General features: G+C 54.3%; 3 protein-coding genes across 3 annotated transcripts in view; 2 read left to right on the top strand and 1 right to left on the bottom strand.

Annotated features, from left to right (window-relative positions):
- On the top strand, positions 1–5,683 carry VOLCADRAFT_97917 (uncharacterized protein; the record flags this gene model as incomplete). Its single annotated transcript, XM_002956866.1, has 9 exons — positions 1–154; positions 329–398; positions 619–697; positions 1,249–1,311; positions 2,067–2,122; positions 3,604–3,679; positions 4,510–4,775; positions 5,240–5,297; positions 5,612–5,683. 9 exons carry the CDS (start codon positions 1–3, stop codon positions 5,681–5,683), a joined length of 894 nt encoding a protein of 297 aa, XP_002956912.1.
- Positions 5,684–10,375: 4,692 nt separating this feature from the next.
- Positions 10,376–20,963, top strand: VOLCADRAFT_97916 (uncharacterized protein; the record flags this gene model as incomplete). The annotated part of the gene is made up of 20 exons (XM_002956865.1): positions 10,376–10,435; positions 10,517–10,605; positions 10,893–11,041; positions 11,730–11,851; positions 12,094–12,159; positions 12,623–12,667; positions 12,820–12,960; positions 13,613–13,720; positions 14,112–14,224; positions 16,043–16,125; positions 16,813–16,893; positions 17,661–17,776; positions 18,014–18,187; positions 18,418–18,706; positions 18,895–19,064; positions 19,321–19,377; positions 19,611–19,769; positions 20,079–20,216; positions 20,562–20,641; positions 20,903–20,963. 20 exons carry the CDS (start codon positions 10,376–10,378, stop codon positions 20,961–20,963), a joined length of 2,301 nt encoding a protein of 766 aa, XP_002956911.1.
- A 1,913-nt stretch (positions 20,964–22,876) lies between these two features.
- VOLCADRAFT_119536 (uncharacterized protein) overlaps positions 22,877–23,204 on the bottom strand; it is a gene marked incomplete at both ends in the record, with an annotated part of 11,158 nt that continues 10,830 nt past the window's right edge. The window contains one exon of the mRNA XM_002956827.1: positions 22,877–23,046. Within this exon, the coding sequence (XP_002956873.1) occupies positions 22,877–23,046 (170 nt within the window). The remainder of the gene's footprint in view (positions 23,047–23,204) is intronic.

The raw sequence follows: 23,204 nt of genomic DNA, 5'->3' as shown, positions 1-23,204 counted from the left end.
ATGGCGGGGCAATCGGAGCTGGACCGGTGGATAGAGCAGCTGAAGAAGTGCGAGCCTCTAAAAGAGTCGGACGTGAAGACTCTTTGCCAGAAGGCCCTGGAGATATTAGTAGAGGAGAGCAACGTTCAGCGTGTGGATGCTCCGGTGACAGTTTGTGAGTAACGCGTCTGGTGCACATGTCGCAAGTTCCCGCGCAACCCTGTGCTGGTTCATATTAACATTTGTTGAATGTTGGGTGGGCGCTACCTGTGGAACGACAACGTGCATCAGACGCCTCATAAACAGCCAGGCACGCCGGTTCGCTGACATTGCTTGCGTCTATCTGCAGGCGGCGATATACACGGCCAATTTTATGATCTTATGGAGCTCTTCCAAGTTGGAGGAGATTGCCCCATGACGTAAGCAATGGCTTGCACTTTGCCGCCTGTAAAGGCGTGTGGGGGAAAGCACTGCGGGATGGCTGCGCTTGCCCGGAACGACGTCCTCTCCTGCTCGTCCCGAGGAGATAACACTTGCCCACTTTGCACCCACCATATAAATCAGCTGCAAAATCGGTGCAGCTATTGGACCTTCCCCATGAAGTGGGTAGCAAACCTATGGCCTCGGGTGTTGCCGCAGGAACTACCTTTTCATGGGTGACTTCGTGGATCGGGGTTTCTACAGCGTTGAAACATTTCTGCTGCTACTCGCACTAAAGGTGCGTGCGCGCACAGAGTTGCGGGATGCTGAGGGGGTTACGGTCCTTTCGTAGCCGCGCACGAGGCTTTACTTGCAAGGAGGTCATACCTGCGGCGCAGCGCCATTCTTATGGGATGCCCCCAATGGCGGAAATGGGCCCCGAAGGCGGCTGCTTTAATTGCCTGAAGCCTTGGCTTTACCCTGGGTTTGGGGGTAGGGATGGAGGGGGTTTCAGCGTGGGTTAAGAGCCACAAGAGCGACAATGGAAATTTGGAGATTTGTGCGACCCAGCAGAACCCACCGCATACCATAACAGGATATCAAGCGTGAGCTGAAGCATGGCACGTTTGACAGCTGAGAGGTATATCGGATGCATCGACTTCTCACTTAGAAGGCGGCCAAGACTGCTAAGCCCCTCATGCCGCTGGCATTTTCAAATTCCGTGCGTCTTTCGCACATACATCCGCGTCCCCCCTGAGCACCGTCAATACATCCGTGACCTACTGTCCAATCATGTCATGTCTATATGCATGTGTGTACTTATATTTTAACTCACCCCCGAACTCGCAGGTTCGGTATCCCGACCGCATCACGTTGATCCGGGGCAACCATGAAAGCCGGCAGATTACGCAGGTAGGTGAGGAGGGAGGACGCGTGGACACCTGCCCTTGGGCGAGCTGGCTGGACGGATGAGGGGTCGGGGGGAGGGGGTGGAGGAGCGAGGGAGGTGTCCGGCGGGGTGGGGATGAGGGGGGTGTCGTACTCACCTGCACCCCGAACAGGGAACTGGGAGGAGGAGGAGGTGGTGTTGCATAGTGAATTTTCGAAGGGAGTAGTCTGAGTGGGCTGGTGGGTGGGAGGGCGGCTGCACTCTGTGCCTTATGGGTATGTCTTCATCAAGGCCGGGATTTGGGGTATGGTTTTGGGGTTTCATGGGTCCTGAGGCCCAGAGCCAGGGCCCGGTGCTCTGCCAAGACGCAAGGATCGGGTGCGCGGAGGGAGGGAGGAATATCGGAAGTCGGATTCCAAGGGGTATGTAATTCTTTAGCATGGGTCGGGACTGGCTGCTGATTGAGCTGCAGAGTTGCAGACACGGCAGGTTGTGCTAGTTTCGGTAACAGCAGATGGTGGCAATGCCACATTTGCAGCATCCACGTTTGCATTCACAATCTTTTTTTCCTCCGCGTCTGCGTCTGGTCTCTAGAACCTGGACTCCTCTGGCGCTTCCGTTGGCGGGGTCTAAATCTACGCTGCTTGCATATGACTCCCAACCCCGCCATCGCCAAGTGCCGTCAGCGTCCCGTCCTTTCAACTTTCCAGCAGCTTGCTCCATGACTGCCTACCTGGCTGTTTACCTGAATCCCTGCCTGAACGCCTCTTTTCCCAAGGTGTACGGCTTCTACGACGAGTGCTTGCGGAAGTACGGCTCGGTCAACGTATGGCGGTACTGCACTGACGTATTTGACTACCTAAGGCAAGTTTCACGACGTCCGGGCTACCGCCGCAAAAATCCTTAAGCCACGCTTGGCTTGGGGAATTGGGGAATTGAATCGCTCTCTCCCCCTCCTTTCAAATGCATCCATTAAGTCCGCGGCTAACTACGCACCCCCCTGGGAAACGTTGGGGTTGTTGAGGTTGCAGAGTTGTGGAGTGGGAGGAAGGGGATAGGAAGCGGGTTGTGGAACGGGATTTCCTTGCCCAGCGTGTTGCGCGTTGCCCCGTTTCAAGGGCAAGGAAGACAAGGGAGAAGGAAGGGGGTTACCCGTTGCAATGTTTCTCTCAACTTATAGTACGATATACCACTAATCGGGCCCGGCTACGACCTGACCGATTGCTGCACGCAAGCAGCCAAACCCCTTTATGAGGCGCGGAGGTCCGCAAAGGGGATGTTCGCGCTAAGGGACGCGGCGTTCTCAGTAGCAGCAGTAGCAATAAAACAACAACTACTACAAAAGGACAGTAGCATGAACACCGGGAACAGCAGTATGAGGAGCAGCAGCAGTAAGTAGCAGTAGCAGTATGGGGGCACGGCCTAGTGAGCTCACTCTCAGGGAGAGGCGGGAAGAGAAAGGGGGACCAAATGGACACCTTTGCAGGCACTGGTGTTGTGGGTCGCCTGGGGTTTCCACACGCTCGACACTACAGGAGGGGTCTCCCTTACGGGGGCTTCGTATGTATGTGTGTATGTATGTGTGCGTGTGTGTGTATGTGTGTGTGTGTACTGGCATGCACCTTTATAAGATCTGAACCGCCGCGGCCAGGTATTGTTGCCGAGGAGGTACATGAGTAATTTAGTTCAGCGACGCATGCATGTATGTATGTATGTATGTATGTATCATGTTGTTGTTACAGATGGGGAGGCTTCCGGGCCAATTGGACACATTTGGATTGTCATGTTTAGGATTGAACTCCGTACAGCACCATCCACCATTACCACACTGTACGACGCCATACCCGAACTGCAAGTCCAAAGCGGTTGATTCTGCCATCTAGAAAAGCCCTCTTCATTCTCTCACCGGGACATCCGTAAAGACAGAAACGTTCAGCAATCACCACCAATCCAGCGTGCGAATCTCGGTCCATCGACTGTGACCTCAACCTCCACATCTCAGCAGCTAGCCATAATCTCATGCTCCCGGCAATGTGGAAGGTCGACCACGAGCCTAACCCAGGACCGTAAACCGCAAATTGCAGCAGTGTCTCTAGACCAGATCATGTATTACGCGTGTACGTGAGGGGGGTGGAGCCAATTACCGCGGACGGTGGTCCCAGCCATGAAGGGTGGAGGGTGGTGGTAGCACTGTCTTCTCTCGTTCGGCGTTTTGTCGATTGCCAAGCCCCTGCCACCTGCCACTACTCTACTCCGTCGTCGTCAACGTCATCAACATTCGCATCATCCTCATTTGTTCTGGCGCATGCTCGCAGTCTCTCCGCGGTCATTGACAACTCCATATTTGCCGTACATGGAGGCCTGTCGCCCACCATATCCACACTCGATCAGGTAAGGCCCGCGAGGGGAGGCGTGCCCACGGGTTGGGTTGGGGGTGAGGTTGGCGGGACGCGGCACAGGTGCACACGCACATGCATGCATACATACATACATACATACATACATACATAAATACATAAATACATACATAAATACATACATAAATACATACATAAATACATACATAAATACATACATAAATACATACATACATACCACATCGTGCCCATCGTCCCCTTCCCTCCTTCTTCCTTCCTCTCCCTGCCCATTGGACTCCAGTCCACGGGCCCCCTCCCGGATTTTACGACTGCACCTCGCACATATTCCCCCTGCCCTCCCTCCGCTTGCGCTTTCCCCCTTTCCTGGCAGCAGCATCAATCGTGTGTGGTTCGTCTTTCCCCCTTTCCTCTCGTATGATTTCCCTTCCGCCTTCCCCCCGTCATTTCCCCCCCCCCAAGTCGCCACTGTTTGGTAGCTTCTAACAACTTCCTGATGCAGTATCCATCCGTCTATTCATGGAGTACCTGTCTATCCCTGGTGTCAGCTCCGCTTGTCTGTGGTTTGTCTTAACCTCAACCGACCGAAACCCCCATCTGCCTCCAAACATGGCTTGCCCCTCTCCCCTCCCCTCCCCTTTCCCCCCTCCCCTGTCCCCCTCCATTCCCTTCCCCCCCAAGTCGCCACTGTTTGGTAGCTTCTAACAACTTCCTGATGCAGTATCCATCCGTCTATCCCTGGTGTCAGCTCCGCTTGTCTGTGGTTCGTCTTAACCCTTCCCTCCTCCCCTTCCCCTTCCCTCCCCCTTTCCTCCCCCACTGTATCCTGTCTGTCTTCCACGTCAGATCCGCACCATAGACCGCAAGCAGGAGGTCCCTCACGACGGCGCCATGTGCGACCTGCTGTGGTCCGACCCCGAGGATATCGAGGGCTGGGGTCTGTCTCCCCGCGGCGCCGGCTTCCTGTTCGGCGCCGACGTGTGCCGCGCCTTCACAGATGCCAACAAGATCGACCTGATTTGTCGGGCACACCAGCTGGTGATGGACGGCTACAAGACCATGTTCAACGAAAAGCTGGTGACGGTCTGGTCGGCACCGAACTACTGCTACAGGTGTGTGTGCGTGTGCGTGTGTAAGGGGAGGCCGGGGCGTTGCTGTTGTAAAGGTTTTTTTTGGTTGTTTGCGGTCGGTAGCTGATGTAGCGCCACTACGGCTGTTGCTACTGCGAATGGTGCTGCTTGTGGGGTTTTAGATAGTTAAAGAGGAACGGTCAGGAAAATCCTGGTTTGGAATCTGGGGATTTAGGGATTCTCTTAGCGGTTGGGAGCTGCCGCGTTGTGCTGCTGCTGCCGGTGGCTTGTGTGTATGTATGCGTGTGTGTATATGTGTGTGTGCATGTGCATATGTGCATGTGTGTGTCTGAATTGGCGGGGTGGAGCGCTACTGCTATTGTACTTCAAGCAGGCAATGGATGTCTGAGCAGACCTCCATGCAGACATACTTGCCACTTACTGTCGCTTTGCCCGTCGGTCCATCTGTTTGTCGGTACGTTTTCCTTGTGTTCCTGCGCGTGCAGATGCGGGAACGTGGCGGCCATTATGGAGGTGGATGAGCACCTTGGGAAGAACTACAAGGTGCAGGAGGGGTGGCGGGGAGGGGTGGCGGAATCGTGTAGTGAAAGTGGGGTGGGGCTCCCGGTGGTGCAGGGGCGGGGAGGGCGGGGTAGGGCGGCACGACCCCTGCCCTGATGTTGTGATGTGCGGAAACAAAAGTCATCCATCGTGGTGGCTGGCAAGGTGGCGGGGAGGGTGGTGGTTGTCTGAAGTGCCGGCTAGCCCTCTGTCCGAAATTTCTCCGTCCGCCTAACCCTCAACAAACTCCCTTTCCTCCTCCCCCGAAAAGTGCCCCTCCCCTTCCCCTCCCAAAACACATATACATACATACACAGGTGTTCGAGGCGGCACCTCAGGAGGTCCGGGGTATCCAGTCAAAACGCGCTGCGCCGGACTACTTCTTGTGAGGATACCTTGCTGTCGTTGTTGCTGCTGTTGCGGACATCACCGCCGCTGCCAGGCAGCGGAAGCAGAAGCAGCGGCAACAACAATCATACCGTAGCCGCCGCCACCACAATTACTTACCCGCTCTTCTTGCCGCTTATATGTTTTTCGGCACGCGGCCAATGCCACGTGGCACAGATCGCCGATTTTTGGCTGGAGGGATGGGGGCAGGGCAGGGCAGTTGTTGCTGCTGCGGGGCGCGGCGTGGGTGTGGGCGTGGGTGTGGGTGCGGGGGCCGTGCAGCGCAGTGCAGCGGTGTGAAGCGGTTCGGGTCACACACGGCTTCCGTCCCATCGTGGTGCTCTTGGACGTGCCGCCGCCACCTAGGGCCCCCACCTCACCCACCCTCCCACTGGTCCTGGGGGACGCTCGTACTAATTGTTGCGTGGCATGGCCTGCACCTTCTTCCTCCGCCTTGGACCGTGTACGTGACTGGCTGGTATGGCCGTACTCGGCACGCACGCATGCATACATACATACATAATTACAGCCGCGTGAGCAGCAGCAGTAGACAGCAGCACCAGCAGCAGCGGTGATGGACCACCACGTTAGCGGACGCGGGCCAGCAGCACCGCGAACACCACCACCACCACCAGTAGCCATGTCGTTCGACTTTGATTTAGAAGCTGCACCTGCAACATGCAACAGCATGAGAAGCAGCTGCAGCAGCAACAGCTACACCGCCAGAAGCCTCGCGCTGGAAACCTCCCGCGGCGCGGCGCGGCGCGGCGCCGCGCGTCTTTTTCTGTCAGTCTGTTGGCCGGTTGCGACTTTCCACCTAGGCCGCCAAGTTGCTTCGATGGGACGCCACGTGCTCCACGGCCTGCAGTGGATAGATGGGTGCCTGCCTCCAGGGGCGAAGAAGAGGAAAAAAGGCAATCAGGAGGACGGCTGAGGAATGTGGTGCGGGAGTTTGGTGGGCAGGAGGGTAGGGGGGAATCAGCAAGAGTATTATCCAGCCAGCTGAGTCGTCACCACCCCGGGGGCTTTACTGTATAGCGCTCTAGCTCTCTCGCTCGTCGGGAGATGCCCTGGACGGGAGTTTAGGGTTTAGAGCATAGAGAATAGAACACGGCTGCACCACCAACACCACTCTAGTACGACGACAACAATAACAACCCGTGGAGAAGTTGGGGGGTTGAGGGATGGGATCGTCGGGCACAGTGGGGGGAACCTGGGGATTTCGTGATATTACGCGGGTACGTACGGTTGTTGTGATTGCGATGGTGGTTGAAGAGCAGTGGGTTGTGTGTGCGCGTGAATAAATGTGTGTGTATGTATTTGTGTGTGTGCGGCACGGTTTGGTCACGTCGGGTATTCGCCGTTGCAGCAGATGGCTGGCTGGCTGTGGCTGGCTGGCTGGGGGAGGTCATGTCCCATGTGAGGGGAGCGAGATTGGTGGCAAGCTGAAGACCGCCGCATGGGCAGCAGGCGGTGGTTGCTGGTGGGTACGAGGGCTCCCACTTGAGCGATTTCCGGGGGCCCCCACAACAACAACAACACACACACACACGTACACGCACGCGCGTGCACACATACACACACACACACGCACGCGCACGGAGGGAAGAGAGAGAAAGAAAGAGAGCGAGCGAGCGAGAGGGGTTTAAGCCCACTATTAAGAGCTTTGGGGATTTGAGGTTTTTAGGGCTGGTTGGTTTGGTTTGTATCGCCCCGTCTAGCACCTAGGGTCACGTGCATTGGTCCCCGGTGAGCCGGGGATGGAGGGGAAGGAGTGTACCCGCATAGTGTGGGGTCAGGGGTCATAGAGGGCTTATACACATACGGGCATGCGTACACGCAGTATGTCGTACCAGGTGTGTATTTTGCTCGGGAGGGTGTCGGGAAGGGAAAGCGCCATGGAGGGCCGTTAGCTGCAACGACACAACGTAACCGTGGTATCAAAGATAACCCTAACCCCGGTATCTAAAGACGGGAGGACGGACAGATTGGCAGAAGGAACTCCCTGCCTAGTACAGAGAACCGGCTTCTCGGACATGGACCGCAACCAACGACTCAAAGCCCTTGGCTAGAAACCACTTGTAAGGACGTTAGGATTGGAGCTTGGGGCTACTGCACGAATGACAGGGTGGGATGAGCATCCTGGATACCTGAAACAGAACGCCTGTCGACAGAGCGCACGTTGCTGGAGGGCTAGAGGGCAGGGAGGAGGGTTCAAGGACATTGTGTGTCTGTGTACGTGTGCGCATGTGTGCGGCCGAGCGGGGTCGCTTCAGGACGGCAATGAAAGGACTTGGCAGAAGACAAGGAGATGGGGGGAGGGCGAAGTGAGGTGAGGAGTGCGCGAGGATTTGCGGAACTGCTTCGCCCGACTAAACGCCTATATCCTAGCGTACCGTACTTCTTCCGTACCTCGCATTTCGGCTGTTCCTGTCGGCCTTGCAAATGTGCATGGAAGGAAGATTGTGTTCGCCATGGGTGTGTGTGTGTGCGTGTATGTACGTGTGGGCGTGTATGTACGTGGGCACCTATTGTTTTTCTCCTCCTCTTGAAAGTCAGCAAACGAGATGAAACGGACCTAGAGTGACCTATCTAAGCAAGGGCCGGTGACGGAGAGTGAAATGGGAAAGGAGGAGAGATGTCACATGTCAGAATGCTGCTGCACAGCTGTGGCATTAAACGGTTCTGTACCAGTCGCTCCAGGAGCTCAGTCAGCCGGCTGCGGTGGAAGCCCCTGACCTTCCAGCCTTCCTTGCGTGGCCCTGCTGCATAAGACACAATAGCGCGGCCAAGGCAAGAGCGTTATGCGACAAAACGTCAAAGCGGTGTGGATGCTTTGTGTCGACATAGTTCATAGCGTCCTTTTCCTGCTGCGTCTGTGGCTCTCACGTTTTACTCTGGAAGTTAGGGGGAGAGGGAGAGTGGGGCGGGTTACCTTAGGAGGGGAGTAACGTGTTTTCCGCGGTTTTCTCTCCCCCCCCCCGGCAATCTGTGCCCCGCTCTTTCACGGGGAGCTGTGTACCGGTACCCGTAGCCGCCGCCCTTTGACCCCCCCTTGACTCGGCCCGTACGAACCGCGGCGAAAAAGCTGTCAGTCCGCCTTTCGGGGGGTGGGTGGAGACTTGGAGTGGTACCTAATGAACAGAAGGGACGGCGGTTGAGAAGCTGATTGCAGCTTTCTCGAGGGGAGCGTGTAGTGAAGAATACGAGAGTTCTTCCAGGTTGCATGGAAAACCAAAGCAAACGGCAATCTGTACAGCTTGCCGAGGATGGAAGTGGGGGATGATCTGTTACGGACGTTTCAGATTTGGTTTGTGGCGTTGTGCAGGCGGAAGATTCTGGCAGTCGCGACGACGTCCCAGACGTCGGCTGATGGAAGTGGTGTTTTATCACCGCCGGGGGGAGTTCTGCTGGCTCTGTAAATAATTGCTTTTGTTCAGCAGTCAAAAATCATATATGGGTCTCCTTGAGATAAATTTCACTCGACCGCGTTCCACCTTGGCAGTGATAGAATTTACCTTTAATAAGGGACTATGCAGTGTAAAGGATCGACTGTTTCTTTATGCCTTAATTTTAATCTTCACCTTGAATTTAGCGTGTGGGTGATATCCTCAGGTGCTGCATCCTCACGATGTTCGTAAGGATGCAGTGTCGGTGATATGCGAGTCATACACGGACACTCGCCGACAATCCTTTCATGTCTAATATTATGCTAGTAAACTGAATATGAGCGATATGGGTTGTGAACAATTAATTTTACGGGAAGCTGTTCGTATGTCTTGCTGCGGCTCTCCACAGTTGAAAGGGTAAGGCTATGGGTATGTCCCAGGTGACAGTACTTACCTGTACTGCTCCTTGCATCGCGTAAAATATTAGTCGGCCTCGGAGGAAGCAATCGGGGATGCAGTATATAAGCTGGTTGGGCTTTTCGGTACAAACCGCTTGTCTGTGGCGTTTTGCGGAATTGCATGTAACTGAACGGGACACTCGTTACCGAAAGGCTGATTGCATACAACTTCCTGACACGTCGTCGTGACATTAAGATAAAGACAGCGGATGCAAAGCAGCAAGCTACGTTTCGAGAAGTTATCTCTGCAGAGTAGCTTCGCAACCAGTTTCGTCAGGATATGGCGGTCGCAAGTCACATTGCCTGTCGAGCAAACATCATTATATGTAGTGCAATTAACACAAGAATTCTTTGCAAGGATAACCTCATTTTTACCTGGAAACGGTCAGCCTGAGCACAAAGCATTCTGTACTTGAAGTGGTCGCGATTGTGGATAGCAGTAAGGGCCCAATGCTTATCTTTTACAAAGATTATATGGATTAAACTATGACAGCTAGGTGCGTAGTGAACCACATTCATGGCCTACCCCATCGAAGTACGACATCGGGTTTGTGTAATTTCTACCCACCAAAGTAAGCTCACTGTAAGTTGCCCGCTTTGCCTTCAGATCAAATCACAGACATAGTTGACAAACATATCGCTTGGCTACGGCACCGAGCGAAATGATTTTTTTAAAAATGATCGACCTGTAACTTGCGCGCCAAACTAGTGAAACAACATGGACCTCAGCGAGTCATTACACGCGCTGGACAATTTGTTCATTTCCTTTATTTCAACCTTACTTCCAAATGTTCTCTTTCTCAAAGCCTGCTCATGAGGAACGCTGCAAGGTTCGCTAGGAGCACAGATGCATACAAACAGGGACCGTAACGTCGCGCTTGTTTTTCGGCCTCAAGATGTGACAAAGGTAGGCCCTAGATGCCTTCTGTGCGCTCAATGGGTGGATTTTTGCTGCAACATCCCTTCTGCCGCGCTTATGACTCTGCAGCACTGCGCTGGCGTGGAGGCAATTTTGATTCCTTCAATTCCCAACCACAAGGTCCTGTTTACTGCATCTAGGGACTCTACGGTGAAGAGGTAATTGGAGGATTCCACACAACCCATGGCCTTTGCGCATTGGAATGTATCGGTCGTTAGTTACTGACAGCGACTTTCAAGTAAATTAGGGCAAAAACGAATGTATTACTTCCAAACATAACATAATTGCCTGTAAGCTTCTACCGTTGAAGGTTTTTATCGCAGGTTCTCCGCACTGCCGTCTATACCGTTTGCTCCCCACAAGCGTAAACCGTAAACAAAACTTAAAAATGACGAATTGCGTCTTATTTAGTGCTTTAATCGTTACAATTGCTTGTAACTCGCAGATGGGACGTAGCGGGCCCGGAGCCAGCGCTGGAAGCCAGCTTCGAAGGCCACGCTGACTGGGTCAACGACCTTGCCCTCATCGGGAACCTCCTCATCACCTGCTCGAATGATCACACCGTCCGGTTATGGAGGGCTGGCTCAGAAAGTGGTGAGCACCGACTTTCCTTGTACGGCAGCTTCATGCGCGAAGCGGCCACCTACCTGCAACCGTAGATGGAAGGGCCCCGAAGCGGCTCTCCCGGAGGTTAAACCAGCTAGTCCCGTGCAGCCTGTGTAGCTCACCTCAAACCTGCTGTGACGCAATTGCATTCGGGCGTTCGGAAAGGTGTAGCGTGCTAAAACTTCGGTTCTCCAAGCCTTCATTCCGGACGGCTTGCTCCGAACGCCAGTAGCGCACGAGTTGAAGGAAGGGGACGGAATATGGTCTTTTAACTGGACCGATTTAAAATGCTTTCGGTACCTAGCCGCATCGCAAACTATACTATTGTAGTCCATCGCATCTTTAGTTTTTCCGATGACTAAAACGGGGCCGTTTCCTGTCTGAGAGGTTGGTGGGCATTGGTGCGCGCATACGGTCCCAACGCTCAGTCACAGTCACCTTCAGGTCGTTGTGCCCATCGGTTGAAGAAAGCCATGATGAAAAAGGATGAGAAGGGAAGAGGAACTGAACTGTTCCTTTTCCGGACGAACAAGGTGTTGAACATCGCAGTCACAAAAGAACAATGCTTGGAACCCTAAGGCTGGCTCTAGAAAGGTGCACGTTTGATACCTTTGGCTGCACCTAATCTGCCGGGTCTTCCCTCGGCCCACCCCCCAACATTAAACCCACCCCGAAGGTCATTTGCTTCACACTCTAGCAGCCCACTCCGATTACGTCACTCGCTTAGCTGCTGCCCCGGAGTGCCGCTTGGTGGTGTCGGCGGGGCTACGTGGCGAAGTCTTCAGCTACGACGTGGAGGTACGGCATTGCCGTACGTTTGAAGATGATGCCAATAATGCATCTTAATCGCTTTTCGTTATCATCGCTAAGCTTCTGGCCATACAGTCCTTTTCACCTGTTCCCTACTTGGCTTTAGGTTACCCTAGTAGTAACGGGCTGAAGTGCTGCTCATGTATGAATCGATGGATGTCTACGTACATGTCTGTCTGTCTGTCTGTCAGTAACACCTGCCATTCGGTCCCGGCTCCGAAACCCTTCAGAGGGGCCTCCACACACAGCTCCATCTGCGAGGCGCCCATAGCGGCTGTGAGGACGGGGCGGCGGAGGTGGGTGCATCTATCCTCCAGTGCTGTGTTCGTGTGACCGCTCAGCCTGAAACACACGCCTAACCGCACCTCACCACACCACGCCTTTCTTGTCGTGCGCGCCACCGCCCTAGCCTGCAAATAATGCCACGGCACAGGAACACGTATATTGAGGTGTACTCGCTAGGACGAGGGAGGTGTACTCGTCGTGTAATCTTCAACCCGCGACTCAGAGAATGGTGTACATAACACACACACACACACACGCACACAATATCACACGCACATGCATTTGCGCACATTTTCGGTAATAATGTTACTCGCGTGCCGTGCTCACCCGTGCTCAGCATCCGCGGCTCAGCGCATGAATACACACAGACATACACGAGGTAGAGGCACCGGGTGGGTCGCGCGCCCTCGGTCGAGCAGTAGGAGGGGGCTGTGGCCCCTCTCGCCCCTCTCGCCCCTCTCCTCCCGCCGCTAGGGGGAGACTGCTTCCTGGCGGTCATTATTCCCGTTGGGGTCTAAGGTTAGGTGCCCCTGGCCAGCGTCAGGCCCGGATCGATATGTAACAGGAACAGACACACACACACACACACACACACACACAGAGACACACATTCCCCAGCAACCCGGCGTGGCGCTCTTTCCCTCCGCCTCCCACTCCTCCCCGCTCCTCAGGTGCGTGAGGAGGCTTGCTCCGTGTACTCCCTGGCGCTCAGCCCCTCCGCCGGGCTGCTGGCGGCCGGGACCTCGGAGTCGCTGGTGCGGCTGCTTGACCCGCGGACCGGGGGCGGTGTGTGCAAGCTGAGAGGGCACAAGGTAGAGGGGGTGGCAGTAGCCAGGGACAGCCAGGGGGTGGCAGTAGCCAGGGGGAGGGTGCTCTTAATCATATGATGGTGGTGAGATCAAGCGCGCCTGCCCCGGCATCTGGAGCACCTAGTGAAGGAAAAAAGGTGTCGGGAAGAAGTGCGGCCACGGCTGCGGCCAAGGGAGGAAGACCAATCGCTGGGTACCATCATTTTCAACTGAGCAATTGAAGGCTGCTGGGAAAGGAGGGAGGTTTTTGAATAGCCGGGCATTGAGAGAGAGACCGCCGAACCGATGGCGGAGGGGCGAAGGGAAATTTGGAACGAAAAAGGGGTAATAGGTACTTGTTCAGAGGGAGAGAGAGAGATGGGGGGGAGAGAGAGAGAACTCATTTATGGTTGTCCTCTGACGTGGAACAAAGTTCCACCTTCCCGAGGGGGGGGGAGACTGTATTACTGGCCAAGAGACTCTCGAATCATTCGGCGCTGGAAATCTTTCCTGGATAGGGGGAGTCACGGAATGTTTTTGCCGCGGTTTGCTCTTCCCGCAATATCCCCCTTTCCGTTATTAAACCTTTCATCCAAACCGAATTTAACCGACATTTCTTATTTGCCCAGTCCTAACCCCCCCCATCAATATCCGTCCCTCGGTGCGCTCCTCGCAGGATGTGGTCCGGGCTCTGGCGGTGAACAGCTGCGGCACTAAGTTGCTGAGTGGGGCCTCAGATGGGACCATTAAGTTGTGGGATGTGGGCATGCGGCGCTGCGTACAGGTCTGTCTGTATGTATGTATGTGTGTGAACGGGATGTGAGAGTATGTGTGTGGGCGGGGGGATTTGAAGGAGGCCTTTTCTGGCTCAGAGACGTATGACCATACTTCGGTCCCGCACCCCTCCCAACTATTTTTTCGCTGCTAGCCTCACAACTCCTCCAACGCACCTCCCAACCTGACCGTCATTCCGTTCTGTCGCGTAGACCATGTCGCCATGCACCCGCTTAAAAACCTCCGTTTAAAGCCCTAACATACCCCCACCCCTCCAGCGTCCACCGTCCCCGTCCTATCCCCACCCTTCCCCACCCCTCCACCGTCCTTCTCTGTTGCTGATTCCAAGCCCTCCAACCTTCTGAACCGTCTTGCTTCCTGCTTTGGGTGCCCCTTGACAGACCTTCCAAGTGCATGCCGATTCGGTGTGGGCGTTGCTTTCACCTGATGACTCATTGTCGTACGTGTACAGCGCCGGCCGTGACCGCGCCCTCTTCCGTACCAACACGCAAACGTGAGTCCCTCAAGGGGCGGGGGATCGTCCCAACCGTTCAGGGTATCTGCTTCTAAGGATGATACCACTGACCGTTTCTTCAGCTGTTTGGTTTCGGAGACAAGACGTTTTCCATGCTTAGGCACCTAACTTTGGTGTCGCTGTCCGTGCGTCAAGCCCTAAGAACTACCGGATGTAGTACCAAAATTTATGCCGGCTTTGATCTGTTATACACTTCACTATAAAACATTGTTGAATCTATTCATCTGTTGCACGATTATCATTTGTCTGGAGAGAAAAAACCAATTGGTGCATTGAAACGTTGCCCAAGGTCGACGCCAGCATGTCGCAGACGTTTTTCAACCGCTATAATATGATCTTTCAGTTTCAAGATAATGCACTTGCTGTGTACTTGCTTTTCTTCTGTATCTATTTGCTGGACGCTGGATGCATGTTATCTTGCTGATACATGGCGGGCGGGCGGGATTGATTCGGCAGTGTTGGGGACAGTGCTTGCGCTACTGCAAGACCAAAATTATTCTGTACATGGCTTTTGACAATCCTACCTGAACCATGAAACAAAATGATCCTTGGGGTGTGTGTGTCGTACACCTGGAATTGCGTGTGACTCTTCAAGGTGTATTCTCCTGGCGGGGCCCATGCCCGGAGACCTGAGGGGGTCAGGGGGCGGGAGGCTGTCCAAAATAGATAGATATCGTAAAAACGTATAAGAAAGACTATTACGATCCTATCGCTCGGAAAGTAAAAATGTACCGAACTACCGAACGCTTTATGCCATACTAATGCGCTTGCTACTTGAAACCCTCCTTATTAGCCAGGTACTGTGGATAAGGTTTGTCAGCTTCCGCTGGTTATCCGCTGCCTCCATATCCTTCACAATCTCATCCGCCTGAAACAGGACAGAATTGGTTTCTATCGGGTTCCAGGCGGATAAGACTGCGATGTTTTCTGGCGGATCATTAGAAAACTATACTTTAATTTTTCCTCGCTTGCAGATCTCATGAAAAACTCATAAAACTATAGTTTTGTAATGTTCTCCGCTAGAAACTGCCGGTTTCCATGAGACCTGCAAGTGAGAAAAGTTAAGAAGCTTTATGTTTAATTAACAGTCTTCAGGAAGGGGTAGGGCTGGGTGCGGGTGCACTATCCCGAAACTTTGATCATTACACTGGACAACGGTGCCTCCCCACAACCCCTTTGGACAGCCCCTCCTGAGGGCACATATAGGGCCCTACAAAACCGGTTTCTATCCGTGCCAGGCAGGAAACATCAGGCTTCCGCCCCTCACCTCTCTGAGCTCCCCCTGACCAGCGGTTTAGCACTCGTCCGCTCCAACCACATAAGGCTGCTGCCTTCGGCCTCGGTGGGGGGCCCACCACCTCGGCTGGCGAGTCAATGAGTTCTTGCCCTTGCACTCCTTCGCGAAGCGTGTCCCAACTCTCGCCGCATTTGAAAAGCACACACCCGCTGTTGGAGGTGCTTCGCTTCGCTTTGCCACCGCGGCCGCGCCCGTGGCTTGCGCTGCGCGCCCTGGGACTTGCCCGAGCTGAGGTTTCTTGCTCACCGCTGCTTTCGTGGCTTTTGCTTGAGCGCTTTGCGCTCCACCCCGCCTCTCGTGAGCTACGTCCCAGCCATGGTTGGACGCGATGACGAGAGCCTTCGCGACGGTCCGGAATGGGTCCTTGCACCCGGCCAGAGCTGCGTTCATGGCGCCGATTTTGGCCAACCGCCGGGAAACATGAATGCCCCCACCAAGTTCCACACATATACCCCACATCCTTAAAACCTTTTTTCTCTCACATTTTTTCCTTTTCTCAGATGCTTCAGCGAGCTCCTTGCGCTGGAGAATGGCCCTGTGTGTGCCCTGGCAGTAGATCCCGACGCTCGACCCGCGCCTGCAGGTGAGCGTAGCGGTTCGCTTGCTCTCAGCCTTTCATGGCCTCATAGCTAGAAGGGAGAAAAAACACGACCAACGAAATCGGATTCCAGTTCCTCCCTCAGGATGCAATCCCTAGTAACGCTGCTCGAGCACCGCAAACGCTGTCATGCCACAGGCGGCTACGGCAGTGGGCAAATAGGGCTATGGGCAGCCACATCCGCGTCCCACGTGAACTTATGGCTCGTCCCATCTCCGGGTCGGCAGCTGTGCGGCGCCGCCTCCGCGCCTGAATGGCCGCGAACAACGGACTCCAGAACCGCCGCAGCCGCAGCCGCCGCTCTGGCCGCCGTCGCCTCCAGCCCCGCCACCGCCGCAGCCGCTTCCTCTTCCCCCCCCGCCGCCGCCGCCACCGCCGCCACCGCCGCCGCCGCCGCCACCCCAGACGGCCCAGAGGTTCGCTCGCCTCGCTGCACCCAGACATCCCCGATGTTGCTGCAGAGCGGCAGAAGCTTTCCAGGTGCGGCAGTTTTGCACTACAGCTCGGTACCGTACGTCATGCTCGTCGTGTGTTGATGTGCGCATGTTTCCTTTCCTGCTTTCAGCTAAAGTGTGAGTGAGGAAGTCGAAGTCGAGAGGATCCCAAAGATCCCTGTACCGAATTGCACCTGCCTCCTCCCGTACTCGCGCACTCCGTGTCTTCTTGGTGCAGCCCTGCGTATCTCCCATGAGCTGGCCGCGGGCTTGGGGCCGCTTGTACGGCAGCCCCTGGTAACGATACCGGGAATTCCAGGTGAGTGGGTGTCTGCATGCATTGCCAGGGGCCTGGGGGTTTTGGGTTTAGGGTTTTGCACAGGCTCCGGTGGGGGGGTTGCAAACCGGGTATTGGCTTGGGCCTTTGTTATTGCCATGTCTCGTCACCGTAAGGCGTGTACGGCATAGTACATGAATTGATGCGGGTCCGTCTCGTATGTGGTAGGTAGTTGCGTTCCCGTCTCTCCGGCGGGGGGGTTAGCTCTGGTGCGTTCATTAGCGCTTTTGGGTGCTGGTGGGGGACTGTTGGGCGTTTCGCGTCTTTTGGAGGTTGTGGTCCGTTTGGCTTTCCTGGGACGAAGGCTCGCATCCAGTTTTGTCAGGTGGTTGTTTTCCTTGCAAGGCTGTGTCTCGCCATATTTGTACGGCCACCCAGGGGTTTTATTCATCACCTGTTTCAGGGCATTTATACATTGGTGCACATGCCTGCTGAAGCCCTGAGCTGGTAGTGGCGCTGGTATGGCTTGCCGAGTCCGCTTAAGGATAAGGCCCTAGCGTGTGCTGTAAGCCCTTGTAGTAGAGCCGTTCGGGCTCTGCTGTAAGCATTGCTTAATGAAAGTTTTCTTACTTGGATGTCATCTATCCTGTCATGTGCTGCCCCCGACCTGTGCATATCATAAACAGCATGGAATGGATACGGACTTTGTGAAGCCCTTGGCACAAGCCCTCTGATTCTTGCTGTATAATAATTGTGGGCTTCCCGAATTTTCACTGCCGTATTTTCGTCGTGCGTTCTCTTCTTTGCAGCCATTGCGGAGCATCATGTTCTCGCAGACCAACGGCGGGTGCTGACCAGGGACGTTCAGGGCAACGTGGCATTGTGGGATGTACTGCTGGGTACGGAGATGGTGCTATACGGCAAGGTACGAAACTCAGATATAGGTTCAGCAGTAATAACGTGACTCGATTTAACTATTTTATATTTACAGCGGTACTTCCTGCTTTATATTCCTTGCTCCATAACTCCTTTTATGGCTCTTCTCCCTCTAATCGGTGTTGGGAGACCGCCAACTGCGTTGCCCCTCACCCCGCCATTGACACACTGCTGTAACGGAGGGTACTGACGGAACGCCCGGGTCGTTTATGTCATCTCCCGCCAGGCGGATTTCGACGCCAAGCGCCGGGAGCTTTCAGATCAGCGCTCGGTCCCACCCTGGTTTACATGCGATCACAGACTTGGCTGTCTTTGCATCACCTTGTCGCCCTCCACGGCTTTCAATGCGGAGGAGTACGGCGTCGATGTTGGTTTCGGAGATGTGGCGGAACACGTCAAGGTGCGGGAGGGGGGAAGGAAAGGGCTGCGACTATTTCGGTCAACCCTAAGACCGCTTCATGTCATCATGCAGCAATGGCCCTGCTGCTCGCGTTCCCCATAGTCCTCTACGTGTCTCGGAACGTCGTGCAGTACACTGATGCCGTACACTCGACATAATCATGATCCATGTACGTGCATTCTGACGCATACAACCCCTTCATTCACCCCTCCATCCATTTGCAAAACCAGGTCAACCACGGCAAGCTGGTCCTGGAATGCGTTTTCGCCAAATGGCGGCATATGCGGGTGCAAAGGATAATGCAAAGCAGTCGCTGCTGTATCAGCCCCGGCGGCAGCAGCGCCGGCAGCGCTGGTACGGCGCGTGGCGGGTTGGCAACCCAAGATGGTTCCGGAGGCCGATCCGTCTGTTGCGGGGGCGACAATGACGGCTACTGTGGAGGCGAGGGCATTGATGAGCGAGTGTGGTATTACCGGCAGCCGTGGCCCAAATATTGGCAAATAGGAACGGTACCTGCAGGTACGGCATGCCGTGTCGTACTACCGTACGGCAGCTTGTGCAGGTGCTGTGCGTTTGCGTTTTCATCGGTTCCGTAGGTGACTGCTGAAGGTGACTGCGGACTTTATCCTAGTTCTCGCCCGGGATCGACATGGCGACTTTTACCTTGCCTTCCGTCCCTTCCCGTCTTCTCTCCGTCCTCACCACAGTTATCTGCTCGCGGTCGGATGGGCAGCGCTGGCGGCTGTTGTTGACGTCCTTCGACGGCTCCGAAACCGAACCCGATGACGTACCCACCTGGGTGGCTGATGTCGTACTACGGAGCAATAGCCTGGCTCCTCTGCTGTCCAAGATCACATTTTACTTGCTGCCCGTTAAGGTGTGAATTGCATGGGCACAAAACGTAACGCTTGAGTGTACGACGATGACCACATTTTGTTTGCCTGTTGTCGGATCAGCACGGATCCTCAATCTCGGTACGTTGCGCTCCCAAGAGATCTGAATCCTGGAGAGTTAGGATGTGCGCTGTGCTCGCGCCGCCCCGGCTACAATATATGACCCGTGGGTCGGCACAGTTCATGTTTGGGCTCGAACCCATGGTGCTCCTGCTCCTGCTACTGTTGCTGCCTTTTCAGGGATCCAACTTGCCCACCCTATCCATCACGCGGCTTCAAGCCTCGCATCTGCTGGAGGTGCGTCGTGCTTTGAAGATGCCGGGCCAATATGGGTTTGCGCTTGGCTTTCGATTTGCCTCTCCGCCATCGAGGCAGAACGGCACGAGACAGCGGGTTGCCTGTTTCTCCAGTTGCTGTTGCTCCGTTGGACTTGTACAGCGCTAGCAGCAAAAAGTGCTGCACATGCGCGATGCTCTCCAGGCGCTAAGTCTGCCCAATCGTGAATGCTGTCTTCCGCTTCCGTCTTTCAGTTCTTGGCCGCCGTCCAGATGCGTCTGTGTTTTTATCGTGCACGTGCGCATGCGCAGTGCGAGGAACTGCCCGGTCAATTAGGTTTGACTCGTTCTGCATTTTGGTGTCGTGGCTTTCAGGTTCGCAAGGTGGCCGAATACTGCTGCGACAAATTGCGGGTACGACAAGCGGCGTACAGTCTCATTACCAACCGACAGCTTGCTGCTACAGTACCGCAAGGAAAATATCGGAAATCGTCAATCTGCTTGTTGGGGTTTCGGTGACGTTTTTCTTTATGTTGGGAAATCCAAAACCATAACGCACACTTGCCCTCGCTCATAATTGTCATCCCTTCACCGCTTCGTTGTCCATCCCCCCTGAAGAACATCTAAATCCAGGACCTAACCAATCCAGATCTATCTTTCCTGATCTTGCAATGTGTTTATCTTCTCTTCTTTTGTGCTCCTCACACCGACCGACCCGTATAGGAGCATGGAATCCACCTGGAAGCCCTCTCAGCGACACCTAAAGAACGCATTCCGTTATCTCCGTTGCGAGTCAGCGTGGCCGCCGGGGGGCAGTTGTACGTGTCGTACCGCGCTTTGGAGCTGACCTGTAATGGCCTGGTGAGATATTGATATTGATTTGAGGGAGAAACACGGTGAAACAGGCGCTCCGGATGTAGGGGGGGCAGGAATGCATGGCTTTGGAGCGCATACCAGTAGCCGTACTTTCGTACTGCACCTGCACCGCACCGATTGACCCTGGCTGGCACTTCAGGCCCGGTGGTCTAAAAACCTATTACATCCTTTATTTTTCAGGTCAAGATGAACGACGACCAAATGCCGGGATATAGCCGTGCGTGTGCATGTGAAGTGGGCATATGCATGCAGAAAAGGCAAATTTGCAGCACAGACATGAGTGGAGTGTCCGCTGAGTTGCTGATGTGCCGTACTATGATGTCCACACAGGCTGTACCGTACGACATGAACCTCGCAGCGGTCAAGAAGTTCCTGTGGCTCGAGCAAGACGACCTTACCTTCCATTACGGGTGGGCCTATTTGGGTTGCTGTCGGGCGTTGGATAAGGCGTGAGAAGCTGCGGGGGCCTTTGTTTGTCACTGTTTTGTCATCCATTCATACCTTCGTCTTGTACCACATGACTGCAGTCTTAGCGGAGCCGTCAGTTCCTTTGTCGGCTTGGCTTTCCTCTAAACGCAAAGCAAGCAGGACTGCTGCTGTCGCTGCTTCCTAAAGTTGACATTGGTGCCGGCGCCCCTTTTGCATGTCCCCCTGGGCCCATGAACCCGCAGAGTTCGCGACCCAGCCCATCCGGCTCCCCAGCCGTCGCAGTTGGTGCCCTCTGGCGGATAGGAGGAGGCAGGTAGCAGGAGAAAGAGATTAGACACAGCAGCTGATGCGCCGCCCGCAGGATGAAAACTCGATGACACGGTGGGGAAGTTGATGGTGATGGTAGGTAGCAGTATACCTCCACCTCAATCTTAAGTTCCTCTCTTTTCCATTGGTCGACAATGTCTCTTCGATCCAGAGCCCTTGTCTCTTGGAATTGCATGTTCCCCCTTGGGCGTGGCGGCGCTCAGAATGGTAGCGAGCGTCATCTCGATCAATCTCCTCAATGGATTTAAGATCGATTCCCTCCGCAACCAACGTTGCAACAGCGTCGACCGAAATGGTCGCTATGCTGTGAAGGGCCGCCCGTCGCCATCACGTTCGCATGTTATCATCCATCATATTCAGTTTGGCAGGATGTTTTGCATCGTTGGGGGGTTGTTTAGGAAGCGGTCTTTTAGAAGAAACAGGGCGTAAGCAGTACGGTAGGTACAACACACATGCCGTACTGATGTACCACCCAACAATTCATTCTTATTCATATGCGGATGGGGTTATATTGAAGCTACCCCTCTCCGCGTCTGTGGGTCGGTAGGTGGCTCTGTTTCTTGTTTTTGTGGAGGGGATCTCCCGTGCTCCCCGACGGGAAAGGGGTTCCCTGCGGAGCTCCTGCATGGCGGTAGCTAGAAGTCGTGAGTGGTGTAGGGGTTCGGTTTTATAAATTAGTGGATGTCTGATTAGCGATTGATCTGAAAAGGACGGTGCGCTGTTCAAAACCTTTGCGCCGGGGTTGGTGGACAGAGGTGGAATTGCTCCTTTAATCCCTAGTTAATCAGATCACTGCTTAAATCCATTTAAAAGCATTTAAAAGCTTGGGTCGCCTCGTCTTCGCAGGGCAGACCCGACTAATTCTGTGTCCCTGCGAACAGCCATTCCCCCCTCCTAACCATCCGATCGAATGTTACGCTAGGGCAGTTGTAGGCTAAATGTAGGCATAGTGTTAGCGGTGTCTCGTGGACAGCTGGCCGGACATGAGAAACAATTCCACCATACAAGAACACTGGAACACGGTATTGTACGATGTACGTTGTACGGTAGCGTGTGTCTTCAATCGCTGAGCGCGGGGGCTAACTGTTTGGTGTTGTGAACGTCAGGGGAGAATTGGCCGCCGAATATAGCATATAGATTTTCTTATAGATTTTCTTCTTGGACCGATGAGCATGAAGCACTTACCGGTGTTGCTTCCACATAAATTGTAGTGCGGTGCTGCTCGCTGACAACCGTTTCCCGTTTCCGTTGGTGCTTTATAAATGATTGAACGGTAGGCAGAGTTTGAAGGGTTTTGTGAGTTGGGTAGCGGCCCGAGTGAGTCGAACGTACGTGGCTTACTACAAGACGAAGGTTACATGTACATTGTGCAGTACATATGTACGACGATGATTCCTCTCAAAATTCGCTGTTGTTCTGGACAAGGTTAGTACTGGTGCGACGTATGTACACAGAGTACTTCAGATTAATTCGTCGCGTAATAATAAAGTGACCCATTTCTACGACTTTTTTCCTTCTGAGCATATCTTCTTACCATCATGTAAATTCTCATCAATCAACAACTTCGATATCATTCCGCAATGTAAGAAATTGTTGCTGATCATGCGTGGCAAGCACCGTACTCTATAACTCACATGCTGCTGCTACTGCTGCTGCTGCTGCTGCTGCTGCACAACCAACCAACCAATGGTTTCCTCCTACACAGCCTCCTCCTCCTCCTGGATCACATGTACCAACAAACCAGCCTACAATGCCTTGATTGCTTGCTAGTGAGCGGTACATCCATGGCGGGATCACAACATGGATTGTCGTCGTTACCGCTCAATCACCCAACAGCCATCTATCGGCGGTAGTAATACGAACAGAGGCATCTAGTTATACTTGTGTTTTCAGTCGATTTCCTCAGCTACAAGGTCGTCCTCGTGCTCGTCGTTGTGTCGTACAACGGCCCGTTGACGCTGGTGCTGCTGCTGCGAAGGTTGCAGCTCCGACGGTTGCAGTTGCTGCTGCTGCTGCTGCTGCAGACGTCGGGGCTCCGGCACCGCTTGCGTTGATGAAGCTGCAACAGTAACGGACACCGGGTATGGGGTAGCTGAAAGGAACACTGAAAGGTTAACACAAATTATGAGGTTAGGAAAGGAGATAGAGGGAGGGAGGTAAAATAGCTGTCATGGGTGCAGGTTGCGCGCATCCCCACCCCCACCCCCACCCCCATAA

The sequence above is a fragment of the Volvox carteri genome (assembly GCF_000143455.1).
Source record: "Volvox carteri f. nagariensis unplaced genomic scaffold VOLCAscaffold_66, whole genome shotgun sequence".
Taxonomy (NCBI): Eukaryota; Viridiplantae; Chlorophyta; class Chlorophyceae; order Chlamydomonadales; family Volvocaceae; genus Volvox; species Volvox carteri.
The sequence above is the reverse complement of the archived record's forward strand: the minus strand, read 5'-3'. Positions and strand labels throughout refer to the sequence as shown.